Source organism: Theobroma cacao, chromosome 6 (genome assembly GCF_053813885.1).
Source record: "Theobroma cacao isolate CCN51 chromosome 6, ASM5381388v1, whole genome shotgun sequence".
Classification (NCBI taxonomy): Eukaryota; Viridiplantae; Streptophyta; class Magnoliopsida; order Malvales; family Malvaceae; genus Theobroma; species Theobroma cacao.
Window position 1 is genome coordinate 25,012,399 of NC_142644.1, and position 23,275 is coordinate 25,035,673.

The 23,275-nt window shown below is 32.1% G+C and overlaps 1 protein-coding gene across 2 annotated transcripts; it reads right to left on the reverse strand.

The window, feature by feature from the left end:
- Nucleotides 1–5,949: 5,949 nt before the first annotated feature.
- On the reverse strand, nucleotides 5,950–15,551 carry LOC18596154 (protein ROOT HAIR DEFECTIVE 3-like). 2 transcript variants are annotated; one of them, XM_088807491.1, is made up of 23 exons: nucleotides 15,371–15,551; nucleotides 14,571–14,720; nucleotides 14,094–14,117; nucleotides 13,913–14,015; nucleotides 12,947–13,017; nucleotides 12,775–12,838; nucleotides 12,628–12,693; nucleotides 12,401–12,448; nucleotides 12,253–12,315; nucleotides 12,094–12,150; nucleotides 11,562–11,720; nucleotides 11,407–11,475; nucleotides 11,195–11,286; nucleotides 10,571–10,649; nucleotides 10,319–10,484; nucleotides 9,884–10,008; nucleotides 8,811–9,073; nucleotides 8,625–8,721; nucleotides 8,377–8,541; nucleotides 7,911–8,015; nucleotides 7,410–7,504; nucleotides 7,213–7,309; nucleotides 5,950–6,613 (listed from the first exon to the last, which is right to left on the reverse strand). In XM_088807491.1, exons 2-23 carry the CDS (start codon nucleotides 14,618–14,620, stop codon nucleotides 6,377–6,379), a joined length of 2,295 nt encoding a protein of 764 aa, XP_088663617.1. In that variant the 5' UTR covers nucleotides 14,621–14,720; nucleotides 15,371–15,551; the 3' UTR covers nucleotides 5,950–6,376. The 2 variants fall into 2 exon arrangements, with proteins under 2 accessions (XP_088663617.1, XP_007024515.2); XM_007024453.3 differs by having other exon boundaries at nucleotides 14,094–14,160.
- Nucleotides 15,552–23,275: the final 7,724 nt, after the last annotated feature.

Here is a 23,275-nt window from a genome sequence, read left to right on the forward strand (position 1 = left end):
AGGACCCTGAATGATGAATATAAAAACACCAAGATACAGCAGCTAAGCTGTAACACCGCAGATTATAATGAGATAAAAGAAAAAAAAGAAAATAAAAACTATTGCACTTAACGAGGAATGCAGCTATCAACAGTATATAAGAACACTGAAACGAGGGCTGGTGTCAGTCATTAATGGAGAAATGAATGCCACGGTTGGAGTAGGAGACCGTAGCCGTTGGATTAACTCTACTGTGCTTTGATAATATCCATCCAAAGTTTGCATGTAGCCAGCTCATGAATACCAGCTTGGGGTTTTTCTTCTGTTTTTTTTCCTGAAAAGCTCCTTTTCTAACATCTGTTCAAAGACCAAGAGACGCATCTTTTCAATGTAAAATGCATTCAAAGATTTGTTTTTCCTTTGACATGAGATTGCAACTGATCTAATTCTTTTTGCTGCGTTAATTTATTTTGTAATCAAAATCTTAATTTCTTGTAATTAACTTGTAGTTTACATGATAATTCATCAATCACCATGTATATGTGGGTGGAATTAATTTTTATCATAAAAATTTAGAATGGTTATTAATATAATTAATTATGATCTGTTGACTGTTTGATGGGTGTGGAATTTGGTGAGATGATCTGATTAGGGGTTAAAAAATCTTCTAAAGTCATGAGCTTTCACTAGTACTAACTAAATATTTTTGTTTAATTAGCTTTCAAAACTATATATATATATACATACATATATTTCATGAATTAGAAATTAATATAAGGCCGAAAACGATTGTTAGTTCAGTGCTGCGAGCCATTTCCATATCCCGTTGAAAGTGTTGTCTTTGCTACACAAGCTGGGACAACATTTATGTACAAGGTGTGATCAAAGTCATGGATTTTAACATAACCAATGTTGGTCTATTCTTATTAAAGATAATATGTAGGGTACTAGTATTTTTTTCTTAAAATTATATTATCAATTATTTAGTCGTGGTCGACGATAGTCTTGTCCCTTTCTCAGCGAAACCCACAAAATTCATGACTCCTCCAATTCTTGTTTTAGGGAATAGAATGATCATGACTAAGAAAAAAAAAATGAATGATTGCAATCCAAGAATGGAACCCTTCATTTATTTGACCAATCACGAAGTGACACACTAGCATACAATACTCTGCCATCAAAATTAAGGATCGTAGCAAGCAAAATGTTATTACAAATGAATGTTGTAGGGACAACTATTGTTACTTGTATTGTGCCCCACTTTTCTACCTTTCTTTCATGCATGGTTCTAGCTAAACAGATTATATGTAGGGCTTACTACTAGTGTTACCAAAGAATAGTGCATAAGGATTAAGATTTTTACAAAAAAAAAAAAAAAAGGAAAGAAAAAGAATCATTGTCCTTATATATGTTTCTCTTGGCTGGGAAAAAAAATTAATGCTGACAACTAGGTCATATAACCCACATCATTAAATCAACATACCAAGTTTTTTTTATTTAAATTTTCATCTAGATTACATATATGTATGTGGGGGGTGACAGCATTGACCAGCTTATTAATTTCTAACACAAAAATGAAGGAAGATTGATTCTATATGCAACTAATTTTGGGTATTAGTATAGCTAGTTCTACCTTTCAAAAAAAAAAAAAAGTATAGCTCGTTCTAAAAATATTTTGTGTGCCCAGTACAGGTTTACTTCATTGAGCTTACATTTAATTCCCAACAAACAATTGAATTATTGATCATAGTCAACTCATATCATCATTTGCTTTATAATAAAGGAACATAAAAAAATCTTAGTCCAATAATTATAAATTGGTGATGGCTTTAGATGCAATTTAACCCAGATTTCAAGCCAGGCTGTTTAGTTTAAAACTCTAACTATTTCTTTCCTTTCCCCCTCCTAACATTGATTCGGTTAGTTAATACTTTTTGGGAAAGGTTTTATATCTTGAGAGAGGTTTAGATTCCCAGTGTTAAACCAAAGAAATGATGAATGAATGTTGTATGTGTTATTAATTGGATGCACATTTGTATGTAACGGAAATTTGGGACCTCCCTGCATTTTCTTTTCATATTGCTTTGGTCGTGCAATATATATATATATATATATGTCAATTTCTTCTAGCATGTTTCTGCTTCTGATTCTAAAATGAAGATAATTAAGCCGAAGCTATTGAATGCACCGAAGGAAAGAGAAAAAGACAACTTACATTCGTTGAATCATAAGTCAATCAAGAAAGAGCGAGTTCAATTATCCGAGCAACCATTTATTTCACGCCTAGAACCGAAATCTACCGTTGGCTTACATTGAAGCCTGTTGACAGCTTTCACTCAGCCACTCTGACATGTCTCATTTCCACACCCAAACAAATCAACGGCAAATGCACATGAATAGAGCTACTCATCCAGCTGTAAAAAGGACTGTATATCGTGTGGTAATTTAAGAATAAATCACACAACATCACCTAACTGATCTTTTCTTTTTCTTTGTCTTTTTTTTCTTTTTTTCTAAGCGATAATTTATAAATTGTTTTATATATAGGAACCAACTAACAACAAAGAAAAGCATTGTTCTCATCTTCGAATTTGATATACCGATTTCGAAATTTTTGAGATGGTAAGGGTGAGATCATTCTCTTTCGCCAACTACCCCAGTTGGGAACAGGTACCAAACACCATAATGTTTTCACTTATTATGTGCTACCCATTTATGGGGGTAGGAAGGACCCAATCCTGCAAACAAAATTGTGAACATTTAAGCTGGCCGTACGATGAGTGTAGTAAATATATGTATTGACGTACGTAACAATGTCACGATCAGGGCCTAAATTGAAGTAGCTATGGATCTCCCATCTCCCCTCCTGAGCCTAAAGCGGCAGGAGAGCTCCATTATACATCCCCGCATAATGTAGTGTCATAGTTTAATTTCTAGGCCTTACAGCTTCAACAGCATTCGCTGCCGCCCACTCCATCAAATGCAAGAAATTAACAAACCGAATCAGTTGTTGATGCACATGCAATACCTATCTAAACTTGCTGTGAAAGATCTTGTAAGGATTCTACAGATTTTAAAAAAGTTCAAGGCTGAGACCCCTGAATCTTTTTACTTCTACTGGGAAGCTCAGGAGTTTCTGAAAATGTATAGTACTATCCTAAAAGTAGAGCTGGTTCTGGCTGGAGATTCTTTTGACTTGTTTTCCATGTTTTCCAACAAACCTGATAAAAATTGGACCGTAATAATATATCATTCTTCTAATATTAATATATGCAATTTTTTTTAATAAAAAAAGAGTGACGCTATCCAATCAATCAGTTGCAGATGTAACTGATTAATAGTTTTAGGTAACTATCAAATGTTATCAAGGTAGGATAAAAAAAATTGGAAAATAGGAAGTTTATGGGGCGAAAGTTTGAAAGAAATAGTTCCTGAAATATAATGGAGAAGAAAGCAAAGTTTTGTTATTAACGGATAGATGAAGTATGGAAAAAGTTGCATGATAATTGAATCATGTAAGTTTACTAGATGATGTAATTTGCCCCACATTTTGTCTCAATTATTTGATTAACTCTATGTTGCAATAAGTAATGGTCCAACTCCAATAGATGGAGTAATTATGAATTTGAAGGCTCACCCACGAATTTGTAGACCATGGCCATTGTGTTTATCCAATAATTATATGTTAGGTCTAAGAGTATTATTAAATAGTTGAGTAAATTAACATTATCTTTTTTTAAAGAAAATTGTGAAAAATAGTCAACGTCATAAGGCTATTTCAAAAATAACTCTTAATATAAAGTTAATTATTTTTATTCAATATTTATCATGATTTGACAAAAATACTCTTAAACCATTTCTTTGTATTCTTAATTAAACCATTTATTATATTTTTTCCTCCTAATTTCTCTCTTCGACATCCATCTGTTGTATTCTTGATTTCTCCGTTGCCATCCAATTCTCTCTAATTTTATCGATTTCTCTCTCGCATCCATTTACTTTGCTCTTGATTTCTCTCTCTCGCCATCCAGCTCTTTTTAATATTATCACCATCGTCATATCTTTGTCTATTTCTATAGATCGAAAAGCAAAGATGACATCAATAAATATTTTTCAATTTATTGGTTTACATTCACAGTACCTCAAAGTTCTTAAGTTAGAGTTATATAAGTGAAATTTGTAAATTATATCACTATTCAAAATTGTTACACTTGTTACACGCCATACTTGCATGTAACAACTCTAATGCACTTGACATATAATAAATCTATTGAATATGGCATGGTTTAAACATGGCATGTAAGTTAATTTCGATATTTGTATTTCACTAGGATATAAACCTTTAGATTTAAACACCTTAAACATGATGAGTAACAATTTTTTTCAACATATGGCATATAACTGGGTCTTTATTTTTGTTTTTCATTTGGACATAAATTTTTAAAGGTAAATACATGTAATCACTTTTTTTTTCAACATAGTGTGTAATAATTTTTTTTTTCAACAGGGCGTGTAAGTTAGTCTTTGTCTTTGTATTTCACTATGACATCAATTCTTAGAGTTAAACACCTGTAATAATTTTTTTTTCAACATAACCTGTAATAATATTTTTTTAATATGGTATGTAACTTGGTTTCTATTTTTGTATTTACCAAGATATAAACTCTTTTTTTTTAATATAGCATGTAACAACATTTTTTGAACATGATATGTAACAATATTATTTTTTAAATAACTTAATTTTTATCTTTGTATTTCATTAGACCATAAGCTCTTAGAGTTAAACATCTTAAATATAGTGTGCAATAATTTTTTTTTAACATAACATGTAACAATATTTTTGCAACATGTGCACTTAAATATAAAAAGGTTTTATTAAAGACAATTTTATCTAAACATATTTTTTCTTGGCTAAAAATAGTTAAAATTAAAAAGAGAGTTATTTTCAAAAACACCTTATAAGGGTTAAAAAAAAATGATCTTTCTATATATATATATTTTTTGCTTATCCAAATAAATGAACAATAATAGGAAAGGAAATGTGTTGAATAACTTTATAGCTACCAACGATTTTTCTACTGATAAAGGATTTGTTATTTTTGACAATGCACCGACAAGAGTTTGAGACTTGATGCTGAACAATACGATAAAGATTTGTTTCTCTCGAATACTTAGATTGTAAAATTTTATTTTCGGTAAAAAAAATCTTGGGAAAGCTAGAGTGGTAGTAATAAATTAGTTTTAAAAGTATTAAAATATGATTTTTAGTATTATTTTAAAAATGTTTATTAACTTGACATTGCGACTTTACTTGGAACTTCAACTTCAGCCTCAAAAAGGCTAATTTGTAGCTGTTGATCAAGGCCACCGTTTCATCCAAATTTAGTTTTCAAGAGTGGAGATACAATAGTCGAAGCTGGACCAAATTGGTTTAGATGCAATTAAGATTAATCTTCTTTATTGGTATCCATAGCTAATGCGATTGGTGTAGATAATGAAACACCCAGCTAACTCTCTTTGATCAGAAATTGATCAATATATAGATAGAATCAAAGCCTAATATCAATTTATTGCTCTCAAGCATGAAACCGCTCTATTCTCGGGTCTCAAACGGCCCCCGCACTGACAGCTTTGATGCAACGAAAATACACATCATGTTGATTTCTGCCAACGCTTTTAAGGTCCGTACCATTGGCATTCACAAGAAAAGAAGGAAACCCATAAAAAACAGGTCAGCTGCTGAAAGTAACCAAACAAGTGTTTTTATCTTTTTTTGATTTCTTGAGGGACAAGGGGTGGAAAAAGTCGAAGATCATTAATGATTTTAGCAAATAGGCATTGCCTTGCCTCTACTCCTCAAAGCTCAGAGCACTTTGCTTGGCGGAGGAAAGTGTGTGAGAAAACTCATTACCCACCCACGGGCCACAACCATCAATGAAGGTAAGGAATAAATGTACGACAGCTGAAAGAGGCCGTGAACAATTTTTTCAGTTGCATACAAACGAAAATGACATTACAAATACTCATAAGACAAAATTGGGTGAAAACAAGCATAACCAAAAGCCATCGAAGTATAATTTAAAATAATAAAAAAAAAAAGGCCTTACAGCTTAGCCAACAAACAATAAATATAAGATTAAAGCCTAGCGTGAAGAATAAAGGGCAAAAAGAAAAAAACCTATTTAATGGGCCTCTATCGCAAGCAAGCGTGGCCCCTTTGTATGCGGCACTTGCACAAAAATAAATGCCTTTTCCAGATACGTAACTCTCACTTTCTTGGAAGAGTTATATATTTTTCATGGACCATAATAAAACATAAAAATCACCCCATCGTGAAAGCGAGCACAACACAGGCATCTCCAAAACACAATGAACGTATTCTATTCTAATGAGTTCCTCAGTCTTCTTTTGTGGGGCTGGAGTACTCGGTCCCATTCCCTGATGAAGTTACTTCAGATGAAGCACTCGATGACAAATCACTGCTGGTGCTTCCGTTTTGGAAGCCCTTAGATGCTACAGCTGGGTTTCTCTGAGGATTGTTATTTGCAGGTATTTGCCCCTCCTCTGCTAACTTTCTGAGAAGGTTCATAACAGTGGGAAGGAACTTGGTAGATAAGGAGAGAAGCCCGGGAAGCTGCAAGCATAAAAAGTCATAAATAAGTCTTTCAATCGAAACAGACTAATCAGAATGAAAATAAAAATAATCTGAAGGATTAAAGGCTAAGGTACTTAATAGTTCTCAATGGCGTCATTAAGTTCAAGAAGTTTACTAAATAATCGTGCTTGGTCAGTAAACTATGGAATGCCATGCATGATACTGAAAATTGCATTTTGAAGTTCCATCCAGACAGCAATTGAACACACTCTAAGAATTAATTTCCCATGATGGATACATCAATTATAATTTTTATGAGCTGCAAAGTGGAGATCAATGACATAAAAAATAGTAAAATAAAAAGTATCCAACAACCATGTTTAAATTTTAAAGTGAAGCAAATCTTCTCCAGCAATCTATTTTGCGATGTCAATTTACAACACCCAAAAGTTTAAATGTTAAAGTAAATTGTTTCGATGCATTGTAGTGTAAAACACAACCACAGAGCAGTGCATGGAAGAAAAAAAAAAAGGAGATAAAGAAGTTAAACATGAATTCTTGAGCCATTGGCTAATCAAATATTCTAAGCATGCTCACAACTAAACAGGGGACAGACAAAAGTTTAGTTGAACACTCACAGCGCCATTGCGGAATTCACCCGAAATGTCAAGCTGCACCCATAGGGCCTTCATAATTAGAAAACCCACAAAGATGACACCCAGATATAAAGGATTTCTGCAATGAAGATATCTAGAAGTAAGCACCAGCGGCAGACAAGGATAATATCATTGAATACTGAGCAAAATCAATTCACAGCTACAAGTGCAACATGCACCTTAGAAGAGTCATAAATTCATTAAATCCCAAGACAATCAATGCAACAATTGCCCATGGAGGTGGCAACCAGTTGTTGTTACGCTTGTTGGCTTCCTGGAAGTAGAAGAAAACTAATCAGGCACCAGAAAACTCAGAAAAAAAAGAGACGCATTGACAATAAAATGTCTACCTAAACCAAAATACTTGACAGGAATAATGTATTTGCTACCAAAGGGCAATACATGTGCAAAATTAGGGTAACTCAACGGAGTTTCTGGAGCCACTTTTAAATTAAGGAGCAATAGATAATACAATCAACTAAAGTCAGCTAAGGTAATTGCAATAGAATTATTTTCCTCACACTTCTTAAGACACTCTGGCTATTATTAATGCAGCATTAGAATTTAATGAGATTTCTTATATTTTAGTTAACATAATGCCATGAGAATTCATATCAATATTGGATAGGGAAGGGAAGAAAACGAAATCTTCAAGATTATTAGAATTTTTAAAATCATGCCTGAGCAGAAATGGCCTGAGTGACACTGTACTCTGTCTCTGCCCTGAATTGCCGCCACAAAGACTTGCACTGGACAGGTGTGATCAAAGTCTTGGCAGGTGGAACCTGTACCAAACAAAATCAGACATAAAAATAATTATGCATGATCCATTGAGGAAAAGACACTGTCCAACAATGTAGGTACAATGTAAGAGAGAAAGAGAGAGGCATTTGTCATAAAATGTATCAAGACCCTAGGGTTGCTTCACTTCTGCACATGTAGTTGGCGAATGCCACACAAATTTGTACAGGAATATTTTTGCAACATTTATTGTCAGACAAATCCAGGTAATTGTGATTTTCCATATTTAATCCAAGTGAGGCATAGACAAGTCAATAAAACATACAAGTAGAGTATGCAATAATCAAGCAGTTTGTATAGACCAACTAAATCTCATAAAGATCCTCAGCAAGAACAAGACTTCACCTGCTCCCAAGTGCTTGAGGCTAGTGGATCAAATGCTGTAATGCTCCTATCAGTAACAGCAGCATTATTTTTGGTGTCCACCAACGCAGAAGATAATGTATTCTCAATATTATCAGCATTATCATCCAACCGAATTGCAGCCATAACAGATAGCAATTTCAAGGACTGGCAAAGGATAATAAACAAATTTAGCAGAGAATACGTAGCATAATTCTTAAGATCCAACAAATGATAATACATAAACATACTGCAGAGCGAGCAGTTTTAGTGATGGCTCGAATATCTTCCTTCCCCGTCCAAACCCGTGGCATTGAATCAGAATCATGACTAAACAATGTTGAAAACCTGTAATGCAAATTTGCAGTCAATTATGATAATGTATGACATCAAGCAAATCAAAAACTTTTAACTCAAATGTCAAAATGTGTTATTACCTGTCCTTCATACGGATCAGTACCCTTCCAGCTTCTTCTCTTGCTTTTGCTTCAACCACACCTCTTGCATAATCTTCTAAACTTGTTAGCATCTTGTCCTTGGTTTGTTCATCCATGTCAAAACCAGAGAGGGCACCGGACAGTCCAGAGATAGCTGATTCAGTTTCACGCTGGAGAAGTTTCCTTATTGCTGGCCAGGTCTCATTACTTGCTCCATCTAAAAGTGCTTCAACGGGTCCTGATAATGCCTCATTCAGCTTTGCCTGCAAATGCATCATAATTAACAGTATGATTCCAAATGATGATTTCAAATTCCAGTTATAAACATGTGCTGTGGATAAGTCAACATTATGGAAGTCCTCAACTACATACAACACAGAAATCCAACGCACAAGATAACAGTAATAACATCACATGCCAACATTGATATGAAGTAATTCATTGTTTATCCTACATAGCATATCCTCAGAAAAAAAAAAAAAAAAAACACCTAAGGGTTCAAATCCATGCTCCTCAAAAGAATTCAACTAGAAAATTCCAGGCCTTTCTTATTCAGACCTAGATAGTAGATTGGATGCCCATATAGTAAAGGTTTAATAACCCAATTGTTTAATGTGACATCTTATTTAATTGGGCTTCAAGTATTTCTAAAGTAAAGCACATTGTATCAATGTCAAAATTTCTACAACTAGCAACACAGTGAAGTATTAACAAACCAACTGTTAATATGGCATCTTAGTTAATTGGGCTAAAATTACTTTTAAAGTACTGCACACTGTATGCAACAACTTGAAATTTTCAACAACTAGCAAGACAGTGAAAACAAACATCATAACACCATAGTATCAACTTCAGTTCACCTTGCTCCTTGCAACCCACAACTTAAAATGATACACAAATCCCACTTAAAAATTTTGTCAGATTACTCTATCCCCAACTTGTCATAATATTGCTTCATTGGTGAGGATTTCTAAAATGCAAGTGATTTGGAAATAGTAAAATTGTCAATAATCATGAGGATAGTCACTCAAATAAAGTAAATGGTTACAAAGGACAGAGTCAAGTTGTCATACCTCGTATGATGAAGTAAGCTCTGAAAGCTTGGCAGCTCGGACAGAAGCAACATGTGCATCAATATCACGATGTAGCTTATCTCTCACTTTAGAGGAATCCCAGTTTGCTAATTCAACAACAGCATCTGCAAAATTGATGTCAAACTCTATATGTACTCAAGTCTGCCTTATCAAGCAAAAAAAGAAAAAAAACCCTCACTGACTCACAACTATGGTACCAAACCTATTAAATGCAACCAATATAACCAAGTCTCATCATTTGAAGTTCTAATTCTGAGTAATGGTTTAGCAAAGCACTTTTTCTTAAAGGAATTATTTATTGCCCAACAAACCTTTTTAATGAACTATTTCCCATATGGCTCTTGAACTTGTGTTTTGTAGCTTTTGTTTCTCTGTCAGTTTATAGCTAAAAGGAGTCATGAAGTTCAACAATACCTGCACATCCTTCATCAAACAAAGCCATATAGGATTCAGTGCAGTTGCGAGCAGCCATAGAAAACCCCTCCCCTCCATTCAAAGCCTTCTCAAATGCTTCCTTGAATTTTTCAAGAGTTCCAGACCTCAAATGTCCTAGCATGGATTGGTATGCTGGTTGGACAAGCTAAATCAGAAGACCAAAGGCAAATGAGTTGAGAAATCCTACAAAACCAACAAAAATTGGTCAAGAATACAGTAGAGTGCTAATACTTGGAGCAGTTTTTCTTCAAGCTGCTTCCGCTTTGCAGATCTGACACCTTCATCAAAATATGTGGCTTCTGCCTCATACCTAAAATCAGAATAAAAGAAACAAAGAACTTGATGTCACTGATATGGTAATAAACCATGGAAAATAAGTACAGAAAAAAGCAACAATTTTAAAGTTTATCCTTAGAATGGCTCTTATTTGGCCAAGGTATGCCTCAAGATATATTTTCATCCACCCATTTAATCAAGCAATATACCATTATCACCATCATGACGCACAAGTTATCGGGTTACCAATGAGTTGTCACCAGATTCCTAATCATCCTGTAGTACCAGAGTTGTGTCCAATCACTTTGATAAAATGAATCAAACCTATATTCTTTAATGCTCAAATGGTCATTACTTATATAAGATACTAGCCATAAACAAGTCATATTTGTAATTTTGACACTGAAACAATTATCTCTGTCCAGTCACTTTGATAAAATGAATCAAATCCATATTCTTTAATGCTCAAATGGTCATTGCTTATACAAGATACTAGCCATAAACAAGTCATATTTGTAACTTAAGACACTGAAACGATTATCTGAAACAATTATCTTAATTTCAGTAAAGTAGTCTTACTCTGATAGAAAAGTGTAGAGAATTGAATTCAACTTCTTCCCAAAGCCAGCAATTGGACCAGACTGTACAGCTTCTTCTAACAGACACCAATTCTGTCATATGAAATAATAGGTTAGTTTCAGTTTCAAGAAAAATAGCCAGCTCCCAAAAAATACGTGCATCTATGGATGAAAATATGTTTACGAATAACACATATTTGCACGTGCAAGTACCTCATTTGCCATGAAACTAACATACTTTTCGTTGGCTATTTCTTCACAGCGTACTGTAGCCACCATGACCTACAGGCAAACATGTATAATAGAAACTTTAACAAGATTTACAGATTTCATCCAAGTTAAAGTCAAAATAATGTCCAAAAGGTTACCTTATGGGCTGGAAGGTCAAGGTCCTTATTCTCCTTAATGACTTTCCAGATCTGTTGTGCACTAAAAGAAAACCCTGAAGCAGGTACCGCTCCCCTCCGATCTCCAGCAAGCCCACCCGGTGCAATAGAGTGGAAGAATCGTTGTCTCAAATTAGCAACCTTCAGCAATAATAATAGAATCAGACAAACTGCCTATTTACATGTCATTAAGTCAAAAACTTCAACATCATTATCCAACATACAGGAAAAGTATAAACGGTGAAAAAGATCCTTTATTAAAGCCATCTCAAGAAAAAGTAAACTACACAGCACAACCAGGACAACTGGAAAAAAAAAGAAAAGCAACTACTTGAATGAGAAAAATGAGGAAGTCATCAAACAATCAATATGGGGACATCACAAATTTACAAGTAGATTATCCAACTTCCTATCATGTAAACAATTTTCCAAAGAGCTAATAGTGTGAAACTTTCATTTGCATGCTATGTATACTGAATGTCCTTATGATATGACATAAACACAGATAGGGTACCTGCTCTTTAAATTGCTCTTCCTTTTCTTCATAACTAGAAAGTGCAACAACCTCAACCTGGCCATTATCAGCAATAGCATTAAATTTTCAAAAGCAAAACTCAAGGCAAAAGTATAGAGAGACATTAAACTTATGTTGCATAAAACCCCAACGTCATACATTGAAAAATTCACTTAATGGAGTTTCCTTATGCGCTTGTGGCTTAGGTACTGAGTCCCATATCTGCAGTTCAAGAAAAATGGGTCAGAAGAAACATTACTGAAGTTAATCGGAAAAGTAAAGAAGCATAGGCACCACATATCTGTACCTTCTGAATATCTTCTCTTAGAACAGGCTCTAAATTTTCCAGTGGTGTCTGCAAACAAGGAATATTTCAAGTCACCTTAAACTCAATTGAAATTAGAAAATCCTTCAGTTAGACTCAATAATAACAACAACAACAACAATAACAATAATAATAAGTTAAGGAATGTAGTGAAATAAAAAAAAGCTCTCCAAGCACAACATGTTCCATAATAGAAGAAAGGTACCCACCCTTGTTTTATCACGTATGACAAACATCAAAGTCGTTTTGCGGGGACTAAACAATCGCATCATGACCTGCAATAATACAACCAATTTAATAACAAAACCAATAGAAATTCAGGCAATGCTTAGGAAGGGCAGGGAGATCATGAATACCTGGAACACAGTCTTCAGAAGAGGCTTATTTGCAGCTTGCTCACGACCAATATCATGGCACCACCTAATTGAAAGTTGCTCAAGAATATTACTTACACATACTAATGATACCACTTAACTTAAAAGGAATGTCCAAAACTATATCAAGCACCATGTGGGTGCCAAACCTTACATGTTTATGAGTACTATATCTGAAACCGCCAATGCAAAAAGTGCACTTTGTTTTTCAAATGCTGTGTCATCCTGGAATAAGGCAAACAATAAATAAATAATATGTAAATAAGCAAGAATCTCTCTTCCTCTCCATCTTTCATAAAACAAAGGAAAATCCAATAGAACTCAACAAGCAAAAATACACATAGATATACACTTCATATTCAACTTTTATAATCTGAACCAACTATTGATTTGATTCAGCTTGATCCATCACTATAGCTCTCACATTATTAGTGCAGCAAGACCACTATTAAGGCATTCAAAATATACTAAGGCTTCTTTTAACTTAAAAATCTAAGGTAAAATACCAAATTTTCTTCTTCGACATGATCAATTTCATTTCTTCAATTTCATGAACAATCTACTAATCCATTTCCTTGAAAATCATGTTATTATATAAATATCAACTATGGTGGAATTTTATTACAGAAAAAAAAGGTAATTCAGAATTAAAATCTTGAGCAAAAGAAAAAAAAAAAAACCTAATGACTGGCCTTTAATTTGAATCTTACTCTCAGCTAAAATTCATTGAATATTACAACCATTACTACAGCTACCAAATCATTAGCAATATATATATCCAATAGCAAATTAGGTCACCAAGTCATTGAATATCCAAGAATTATTTAGAGGACCTAGTAGACAAATTGCCACCAAAGCAAGGTCCTAGGGAAATACCTACTTGATTAATCCAAATGTGTATCCATAAATCTTCTTTTTATTTCTTTTCCATTGGGGGCAGGGGAAGAGGGATATCATGAATCCTATGTTTTGCAAAACAGGCAAAAAAGATTTTTAAGTAATAAAGGCAAAGAGAGGCAAATAAAAGAGCAAGCAAAAGTACTTATTGGTATATAAAACCATGTAGTATCAATGTTTGCACAATATATGTTAATGATAGAATGCAAGCTAGCAACAGCACCTCCCCACGTTCTCTTCCATCGGTACCCTCCAAATCCATTACTAGAGTGCAAGGCTCTATACCAGCACAGTTTGCCAGCCAAATACCTTTAGTGGTTTGCGACCTGACAAGAGGCACATCCCATCAGTTGTTTGAGCCAATTGAAACAAAAGCAATGTGTTATTAAAGCAACATAACTTACCTTCCTTTAAATGCATCCATTTCCCTGAAATTGGTACCAAACAAATTATTTAAGAGTGTGCTTTTACCTGTCAAGATCATGGAAAACAAAGTGAAACTTCAAATGGAATGACCAGAACTCACATAGCTACCATAAAATGATAAAACACCAAATAAATAAAATCATTCATGGCTTTTATTAGAATCAGAACATTGATACAAAAAAGATAGATATAAAACTAATTACAGATGTAATCCAACAATATCACGCATGAACAAGTTCATATCAAAGATAGATATGAAAATATGATTTTGCCCAAAATTGAGGTGAATGAACTTCCAACTGATCAACTCTCACTCGTATCCCACATATTTATAATTCAATATGATTAAACAAAATGCACAATATATAAATGAAGTAGTTTAGTATGAATAGACACCTCAGGAACAAGGAAAGCATAATTATAAAGCAAGATGTCACTAAGATATCATAGCATACCGCTGCTTTGTGGTCCCATGATAGAAACCACGGCATATGATAGCCCGCATTCTCCAAGTTTTACTTCCTTGATAAATTGGTCAATTCCAGTATCATTGAATATACCATCTCCATCAATAAGTTGAGTAGAACAGCATTCCTCACTCTTTGCTGAGAAACAAAAAGTCCACCATGTGTCAGTCAACAGACAAAGTTTACACAATAAACAATACTAAACAGCCCTATTACTTTTTTTTTTTAAAACAAACTAAAAATTTCCCTGTTAATTTAAAATTAAATTCCCCATATCAATTGATCAAGGAAAAAGATATTTAAGAATACCTCATAAAACAAATATATTTATTGGTTTTGATGGAGAAATTTAGCGTATTAAATAGTTATAGAGCTCATAATTCAATATCCCATTTCTTTCATTTTCCTTTGTTTTCTCGGCAACCAAGCATGCAATAAACATAAATTCATCAACGGTCCCGATCCAAACATCACGAACAACTTTCAGATTTACACTACTTAAAAAAGCTCAGGCCACTTAAAAACCTAAAACCAAATTAAAATCCAAATTTTCATATAAAACAAATCGCATCACTCATTTTATTAATAAGAAAAAAGTCCTTAAGGCGACGTTGCAAGCTTTAACGTTCTCCTTCCCATTCTATTACAAAATTAAACAAGAAACCGCACAATTAATTAATTAATAAAAAGGAAGAAACGGATCAATGAAAAGAGCTATAAATAGAGGGACAATAATAATGCAAAAAATAAAAGAAAAAAAACGAAGAGATTAAGATGAGAGAGTGTACCCATTGAATCTTCTTTGAAATTGATGGCTCAAAATATGAGGAGATCGATTTCAATGAAAGACAGAAAAAGAGAGAGAGAGAGAGAGAGAGAAAGAGAGATTTGATCGACCTCAAAGGGGCATTTTGAAGCTCCTTTTCCCTTTTATATTTTTGTTCTTTAAAAGTGGGCTTGACTGGTCCTGTAATGAAAGAGCGCAAAGCATATTAATCCTATTAACCTTTTTTTTTGGCTAATTATACCGTCAAACTAATTTCCTTTTTTTTTTTTAGAAATAATTAAGAATTGGGAAGGGGTTCTGAACTTCTGAACTTTTTTCACCCGGTAACTTTTCCTCCGGTTTTTGTACACTGGCCAATCATGTTTCGCCACGCATAAAAACGATTTTAACTCGGCAGTAATTCTATGGCATGACTTTGTATTATCAATTTTTTTATTTAAAACTGCCCTATTTTTTTCTTTTTCTCAAAGGAGTTTGGTTGCTACTTCGTTAGGTGGGTGAAAGACCATTAGCATGAGTACATTTAAACTGCAATTAATTTTGTTTATTAATTAAAATATTAATGTGAGGTTTGATGTCTTATAATATAATCGTAAATAGAAAGCATTTAACTTTATTCAATCATTTATTTTCTAAAATGGAATTTAATTAAACTTTTATCAATTTTTATTGTTTATATTTGAGTTAAATTTGGATAATTATATCTCGATTGAGATGAATTTAATTGCTTATACTTTTAATATATGAAGTGAGTGATTGAGTCAGAGCCACACCAATTTAATTTTTCTTTTCTTCAAATTTTATGAATAACTTTTTTTTGAAATGCAATTTTATGAATAACTTAAGAAGTTATTCATGTAGATAGCATAAGAATAAAAAGGTGTGCAAATAGTTATTTCGATTAGTTCGATTTTTTATATATAATAATCGAACTAATTAAATTCATGTTTAAAAATAACCGAAATCGAATCGAATTATACAAATAACCGAACTTGCACCCGAACATTTAGCTCATTGATTGGTGCACGAACCTCCTGCCTAAAGAGCAGGATTCGAATCCTCATTCTCTCAATTAAAAAAAAAAACTGAACTAACCAAAATCGAATTAATTCGGTTAGTTCGGTTTGATTTTTAAAAATTGAACTTGATAAATTTTTTATTTTTTTGTTTGTATATATTTTATTTATGCTGTATTTTTCTTAATAAATCAATACTATAAAAATATTAAAAATGATAATAAAAATGATAATAAATAAAATTGATACTCATATAATTAAAGAGGAACTAAAAAGGAGAAGAGATTAGGTTTAGAATTTATTTTTCATGCAAAATCTTCATAATAACCTTATTTAAGTTAGGTTAGTTCGATTAGAAATTTTTTTAATCAAAACTGAATCAAATTAATTTTAATAACCGAACTATCATAATCAAATTATTCAAAAAACAGAACTAACCGAACTAAAAAAATCGAACTCATTTTGATTCGATTTTATTATTCAATTCGGTTTATATTTACTCACCTCTAAATAATATCTCAATATATAATTGTATATAATTTACCATTAAATAATGAATAATATACTAAATATTGTAGTCAAATACTACACTAAACTTGATTGGAATTTTGGAGTGACATCATTCAAATTTAAGTGTTTAATATACTAAATTCAAACTCCATGATAGACTAATCCAACACAAAAATCACAAATCATCACTAGTAAAAAAGTTTTAACAATTTCCATCCCCAAATAATTTGCAGACGTGGAAGCATCTGATTGACTGTTACAAGACAAGGGCAAAGCAGTTTGTACAGTTTCAGATTAACGGTATTTCCTTTGTCTGAAACTTTGGGTAGGGGAACGGGGGCCCCGTTTCCTCCACGATCACCGACTCTAGCGGGGCCCAGTGGCCGCCCATCTATCATTTTTCTAAAAAGTGGGACGGTGTGATCGGTTGGTCGCAGCCTGGATGGTGGCGTGGGCCGCATGGCTGCTTTGTTGATCTAGTGTGTGGAACCCACACGTGCGTATCCAGGATTTAAGCCAGCATTCCCTTACAAATCAACCTGAAAAAAAATAGTTGGGTTCGGTTGGGGCGGCCAGCTAAGCGCCCAAGCCCAACTTTTTTATAAGTTTGGTATAAATTTATATTAATTAATTTATTTATGGCGGTATTTAATTTAATGAAAAACATTCTCTTTTATGAGTTAAACAAAGGTTAGAAAACATTAAATTTTTCACCAAAGGTTAAAAAGGAATAGTTTCACATTTTCAGCTAAACTTTATAATTGTTTCTTTTAATAATTTTTTGCCAAAAAACAACATTACCAAATTAAAAAAAAAAAGAAAAAAAGCAAAGATCAAACATTAAATATCATACTTATCCTTTTATATTTACATAGGAGATATGAGACCTAAGGGATCCATTAAATTATGGAAATGCATTTAACTTATGATTTATTTTAAAATGTTGAAAGAGCTCTAAAAATGTTTTATTTAAAACAAACATTTTTATATTGATATGGATGAGTTGGATGCAATTATTAAAAAATAATTTCTCTATTCAGGTTGGGGCAAGGTAGTGAGGTGGCGGGGGATCATCTTTAATTTTGAATTGAAGAATGCTTGAAAAAAAAAAAGGAAATATTTTACATTGATTGATTTCTCGAAATATAAAACTAAGTCTGCGTATCATAGAAGCAATTATTCTTTCTTCAAAAATTTAATTTGATAAGGTGTGCAGTAATCATGTTTATAAATTTTTCAATATCTCGTATTTATTCCATATGAGATTAAGTCATTCATTTGTTTTCATTGAGGAACTTGATTTGATATTTCTCTCATCTCATTTGGTGACGCTTTTATTGTCAATAGCTATATTACTTGTCTCTTCTTTAAAGATATTTAACGTGAATCAAATTTAAATTAAGTTTGTTTTGATATAATTTATTATGAAAATATTTAAAAAAAAAATAACTTGATACCCATATTAAGAAACTATGATATCAAGACATCTTATCTTCTGGAGAAGGAAATAAAACATCCTACTTACTCTTTGAATTGCTTGACATAACGTGCACATCAATTCCTATACTAAATTAACACATGACAGTACCTGTTAGCTGTTCTATAAATTAAAAGCAAAACATCAACACTTACTTTTTTCAGCCACATCAACACTTCTTTAAAAAGAACTAGATGATTAACCTTGCATTATCGAGTAATTAAATTTTATTGAATAGATTTTAAATAATATTGTTGTAATTTTTTTAATCGCTTATATCTTTTTCATGCAGTAGCATATGTTTATTTTTATTATTTTAAAAAATATGAATTGAGAATTTTTTATATTTCATGATTTTTGTATAAATTATTTTAAATTTATATTTTTTTGAGAAAATATTTAGCAACAAATAAGAATAAATAAAAAAGAAAAGAGAAAAGAGAAAAAAGAAAAAAGTACAATGGTAAAAAGGTTTCATGCTTTTTTCATTATTTTATTCTTTTTCCTTCTTCTTTTCTCCCTTTGTTTCTTTTACCAAAAATCTAAAATATTCTAGTCATATTAAAAATTTAAACATCTAAATTAAATTTGTATGCTTATAAACATTTGTTTTCAAAAATAATTTCAAATCATGATTTTTTAAGTATTTGTTTGAAAATATTTAAGAAAAATGGTAAAAAAAAATGGACGAAACAAAGGAAAATAACAAAGAAAAGGGTCTATTTTTTTATTAAAAAAATTATGAAAATCTCAAAACATATGTTATTTTTTTAATTTTAAAAGGTACTAGTTTGTTTTTTTTTTTTTTTGAAAGTTAAAGGTTCCAGTTTGTTCATCACATTAATTTACTCTTTTGATATTTTTTTAAAAGGTTTTTAAATTATTTTTTAAAATAAATTATCTAAAAGGAAGGAAATATGAATAAATGAAAACGAAATACACAAAAATAAAAAAGAATAATTAAAGAAATTCTTATTTTCATTTTGACGTTTTTCCCCTTTTAATAAGTATACTATTCTTCCTTTTTCCTTTTTTTTTTTTCCAAAATAGCTAAAAATGTTCTGGATCTATTTATTAAAAAAAAAAAAAAATTCATCAACCAAACGTTTATGCTTAGTAGTATTTTTTCTTATGTACAAAAATTTTTATATTGATACTCAAGACCTTGTAAGCATTTATTGTACTACATTGGTAAATACTTCAATATTTCTCTCTCACTAACTCTCCTGGCTCTTTCTCAGTACTGTCCTCAAATTTATGTACAATATTGATTGATCTTAACTTGGCATCCGAAGGTTTTTATTATTATCTTTTATGGATAAGTAAGGTTTTAATGTTTGGATTTTGCTTGCAAGCGTTCTGAAGATACAATTTAAGATTATTATATTAAGTAATTAGAGTTGATCCCGTGCATTACACTCGAGGCCAAATAAAATATTTTGAGTAAAATGTGTATACTAAAATATATTAATAAATGTCCTGGATGGTTTGAGTACTAAAATAAAGAGGATTTCATGCATGTTGATAATCTCATACAGTCTTTGAACAAAATTAAGATTAGTATCTGTTAATATGCATTTGCATATATCTGTGATGGTAAAGGTAATTGTCCTATATAAAAGTTAACATCAAATAGTTGAAATCATCAAGCTGATTTCATACATGTTGATAATCCCCTGTAGTCCTTGAACAAAATTAAGATTACTATCTGCTACTATGCATTTATAGATATTTGTGTTAGTAGAGGCAGTTGTTGCATACAAAAGTTAACATTAGATAGTTGAAATTGTCAAATTGCCTGTAGACAAAAAGCATAAGTAACGTGGGCCATCAATGTTCATGTATAAAAGTTAACATAAGATTGTTCAGTTGTTAAGCTGCTTGGAGACAAAATATAAGGCAGTATGAGTTCCCGTCGTGGGTAGAATTTCAAAATTTCTTAGCATCAACGGGTACCCGAAAATGCTTCAGGAAGGGCATTCTTTGATGTGTGGGTTGGCTTGAAGGATCCTTTGCATGTATAAAAAAATTAAATGAAAAGTTAGGTATCGTAAACAGTTCATGAGGAAAGGAATGAAGTTAAGATTGATAATAGTATTACTGGAAAATTGGTAGAGTAAAGTATCACTGAAGGAAAGACATTTACTAATAAATTGAGATGGTAATATTATTGAAGGGAGTTCACATCCAGATTGAATCAACATAACCCAACCACTACAATGATGGTCTATACATCAACTTTTACAACAAAATATATCACCCTAGTATTTCCAAAAGTCAAACAAAAGACAAAGCCAGCTTGTAGACCAAAGCATCAACAAAATTCTTTGTCCATGCATGATCAAACATTGATACAAATTGCTCATCCACCAACAAGAACAAACAACACATTCTCATCTATGCTACCATGGAAAAATAATTTACAGAATAACCGAAAGCAGAAGGCAAAATAAAGGAAACTTACTAAAATATTCTAAAGGCTACCTGGTTTTGTATTCCTTCGTTGGTGATTCCTCTCCTCTAATGGTGGTGGATTGTTTCTGCGGTGTTTGTTCTGGGAAAAGTTCTTTAGCTACCTGTGTGTTGATTGGCAACGCTAGAAGTTGTTCCTATGGTTGCTCTAGTATTAGTGGAGGAGTTGTTAATCCTGAGGCACCAGTAGAACTAATAGTGTGCCATTCTTAACTTTGCAGATCATCGTAGTCAAACATCTTGTAATTGGTAATTCTTGTTTTTATCGTTCTGGTTGTTAACCCTTTGGTGAAAATCCTTGCTTGTTTGATCAATGATTTCAGAGGTCTAGGTAGTTTCATCCGGTTGATAGTTTGCAGCGCAATAAGCTTGGCAATTGTTGCACCAACCAATTTTTTCGCTGGCCTACCAAAGGCCACCAACTCCATTTGTGTAGTATGATCTTCCACAATAAATTGTATGCAGAATCTAAATCAAAAGGACATAATGTATTATATTTTGTTAGATATTAAAAGCTGGAAAAAAGATGCCATTTAATACTAAGAGAAAGTAAAACTGATGAACACCATTAAGCAGGGAATTGAGTCCTAAAATTTGTACATGAAATTGATAATAATCAATTATAAAACACATGAAATACAGAGATCACGCAAAGGTGCATGCAGTAAATCTGATCTAAGCATGAACACATGAATTCCAAAGATTAATAAAAAAAACTGTTTACTTATTCTTCCTGAATAGAAAGTTCTTAAGGGTAAATGACAAAAATAGAATTGAAGGCAACAATTAGATGATGTGCTATAATGACTAAACCCAAAAAATAGGTATGATACAATCAATATTTGTATAAGCAAGTTTAATATAGAAATTATAGACAAATAACATAATAGTACTTCATAGCTAGCAGTCAATAATGGACACATAATTCAAAATAGAACCACGGAAAAACTTCAAAAGGAATGAAACTTAGGGATTGTAAAGCCAAATTTTAATGATAAATGTCAGTTAACAATTACATACCACAAAGAACAGTTTTAAATATATAAAAACATATATTTTTTTAAAGATTATGAGGGAGTAAATTTGTCATATGCATGAAATCATGAATTTGAAAAATTAAACAAACATCCTTGTTAAGTAAATTGTTTGATAATGACCAAACAAAAAGAAACAAGCATAAGACAACCAGCACATCTATAAGAAACTTCTATGATCAATTGCATATCCGTTTCTTAACACAGGGAGAGAGAGAGAGAGAGAGAGAGAGAGAGAGAGTTTCAAATTTATAAAGACATAGACTTTTCTTGCACACCATGAAGCAACAAATTCATATCAAAGACATAGATTTAGCAAACATTGATGGAGTTTATCAGTGCAATAATTGACAATAGAAGTAAAGTGGAAAGATGGTTACATCGGCAATGGCATCTTCTCTACATGTTTCGTGCACCAATATTTACCGACACAGAAATGTAAGTTGCTCCACATTCATTACAGGAGTTATAGAACCATTCATTAGAGCAATCAACATCAATTATTGTTGCTTTAATTTTGAATTTACTTTCCTATAATATGTTTAAATTGTCAGCATACTTTCATTATACAATTAAGCTCTCAACATTGCAAGTAAAATGTTTGTACTTGTATTTTAGTTAGGTCAACAATATTAATATCTGCTATGGTTGATTGTTTGATATCATTACCCTTTGTTGCTATTTGGTGGGGTTTCATGTGTTAATAATCTCAACATTCAAGGGTTCTTTTTCATACATGCATGTTGATGTGTCGTTAGAATTAGCTGTACTTGTAAGATAACATGAAATATTTTGAATATAGACATTACATTTGTTTATAGACTACAGTTTCTAGTATGTCAAGATCAACATATATTTTGGTGGCTGAGCAAGAAGCCAAGTAAAGTTATCTACATTAAGAATCATAATTTTTAAAAAATCTGATTGAAATAAATTAAGTTATAGTGTATATAATATTTTTACCCATGTATTTCTTGACCGTCGTTGTAGCCATGATAATAATTGGACTGATCAATAATCAAGAAGTTCATCTTGATTGATTGTTTAGGCTTTATCTCCATAAGGAACAACTTTCAAGTTGTTACTGCTGCAAATAAGGTCAACTATTGATAAGATATGATATAATGTTGAGTTATTGTAGGGGTTAGAAACATGTTTGTGTTTTATTATATCTAAGGTCTTCGATATAAGGTAGTGTTTCGTATGAGAGAAGTAAGAACACATTCCTTGCAATGTGTCCAATTAAATTATATTGTAATGTTTGTTTTGCAACAGATCACTGTGATATAAGATTACAATGCAATCACATTACAGTCAAGGAATATAATGTGATTGCAGTCCAAAACCAATACAATCACATTACATTGCATTTTGTAATATTTTTAAAGATATTTTTA

Bases quoted from the DNA above. Each gene is read 5' to 3' on its own strand.
- LOC18596154 (XM_007024453.3), bottom strand. The intron at 11,721-12,093 runs GTACCCTATCTG...TTATTGCTGAAG, and splicing joins AAGAGCAATTTAAAGAGCAG to GTTGCTAATTTGAGACAACG. The intron at 10,009-10,318 runs GTATTGTTGAAC...TCAATTTTGCAG, and splicing joins GTTTGATGAAGGATGTGCAG to ATGCTGTTGTTGAATTAGCA.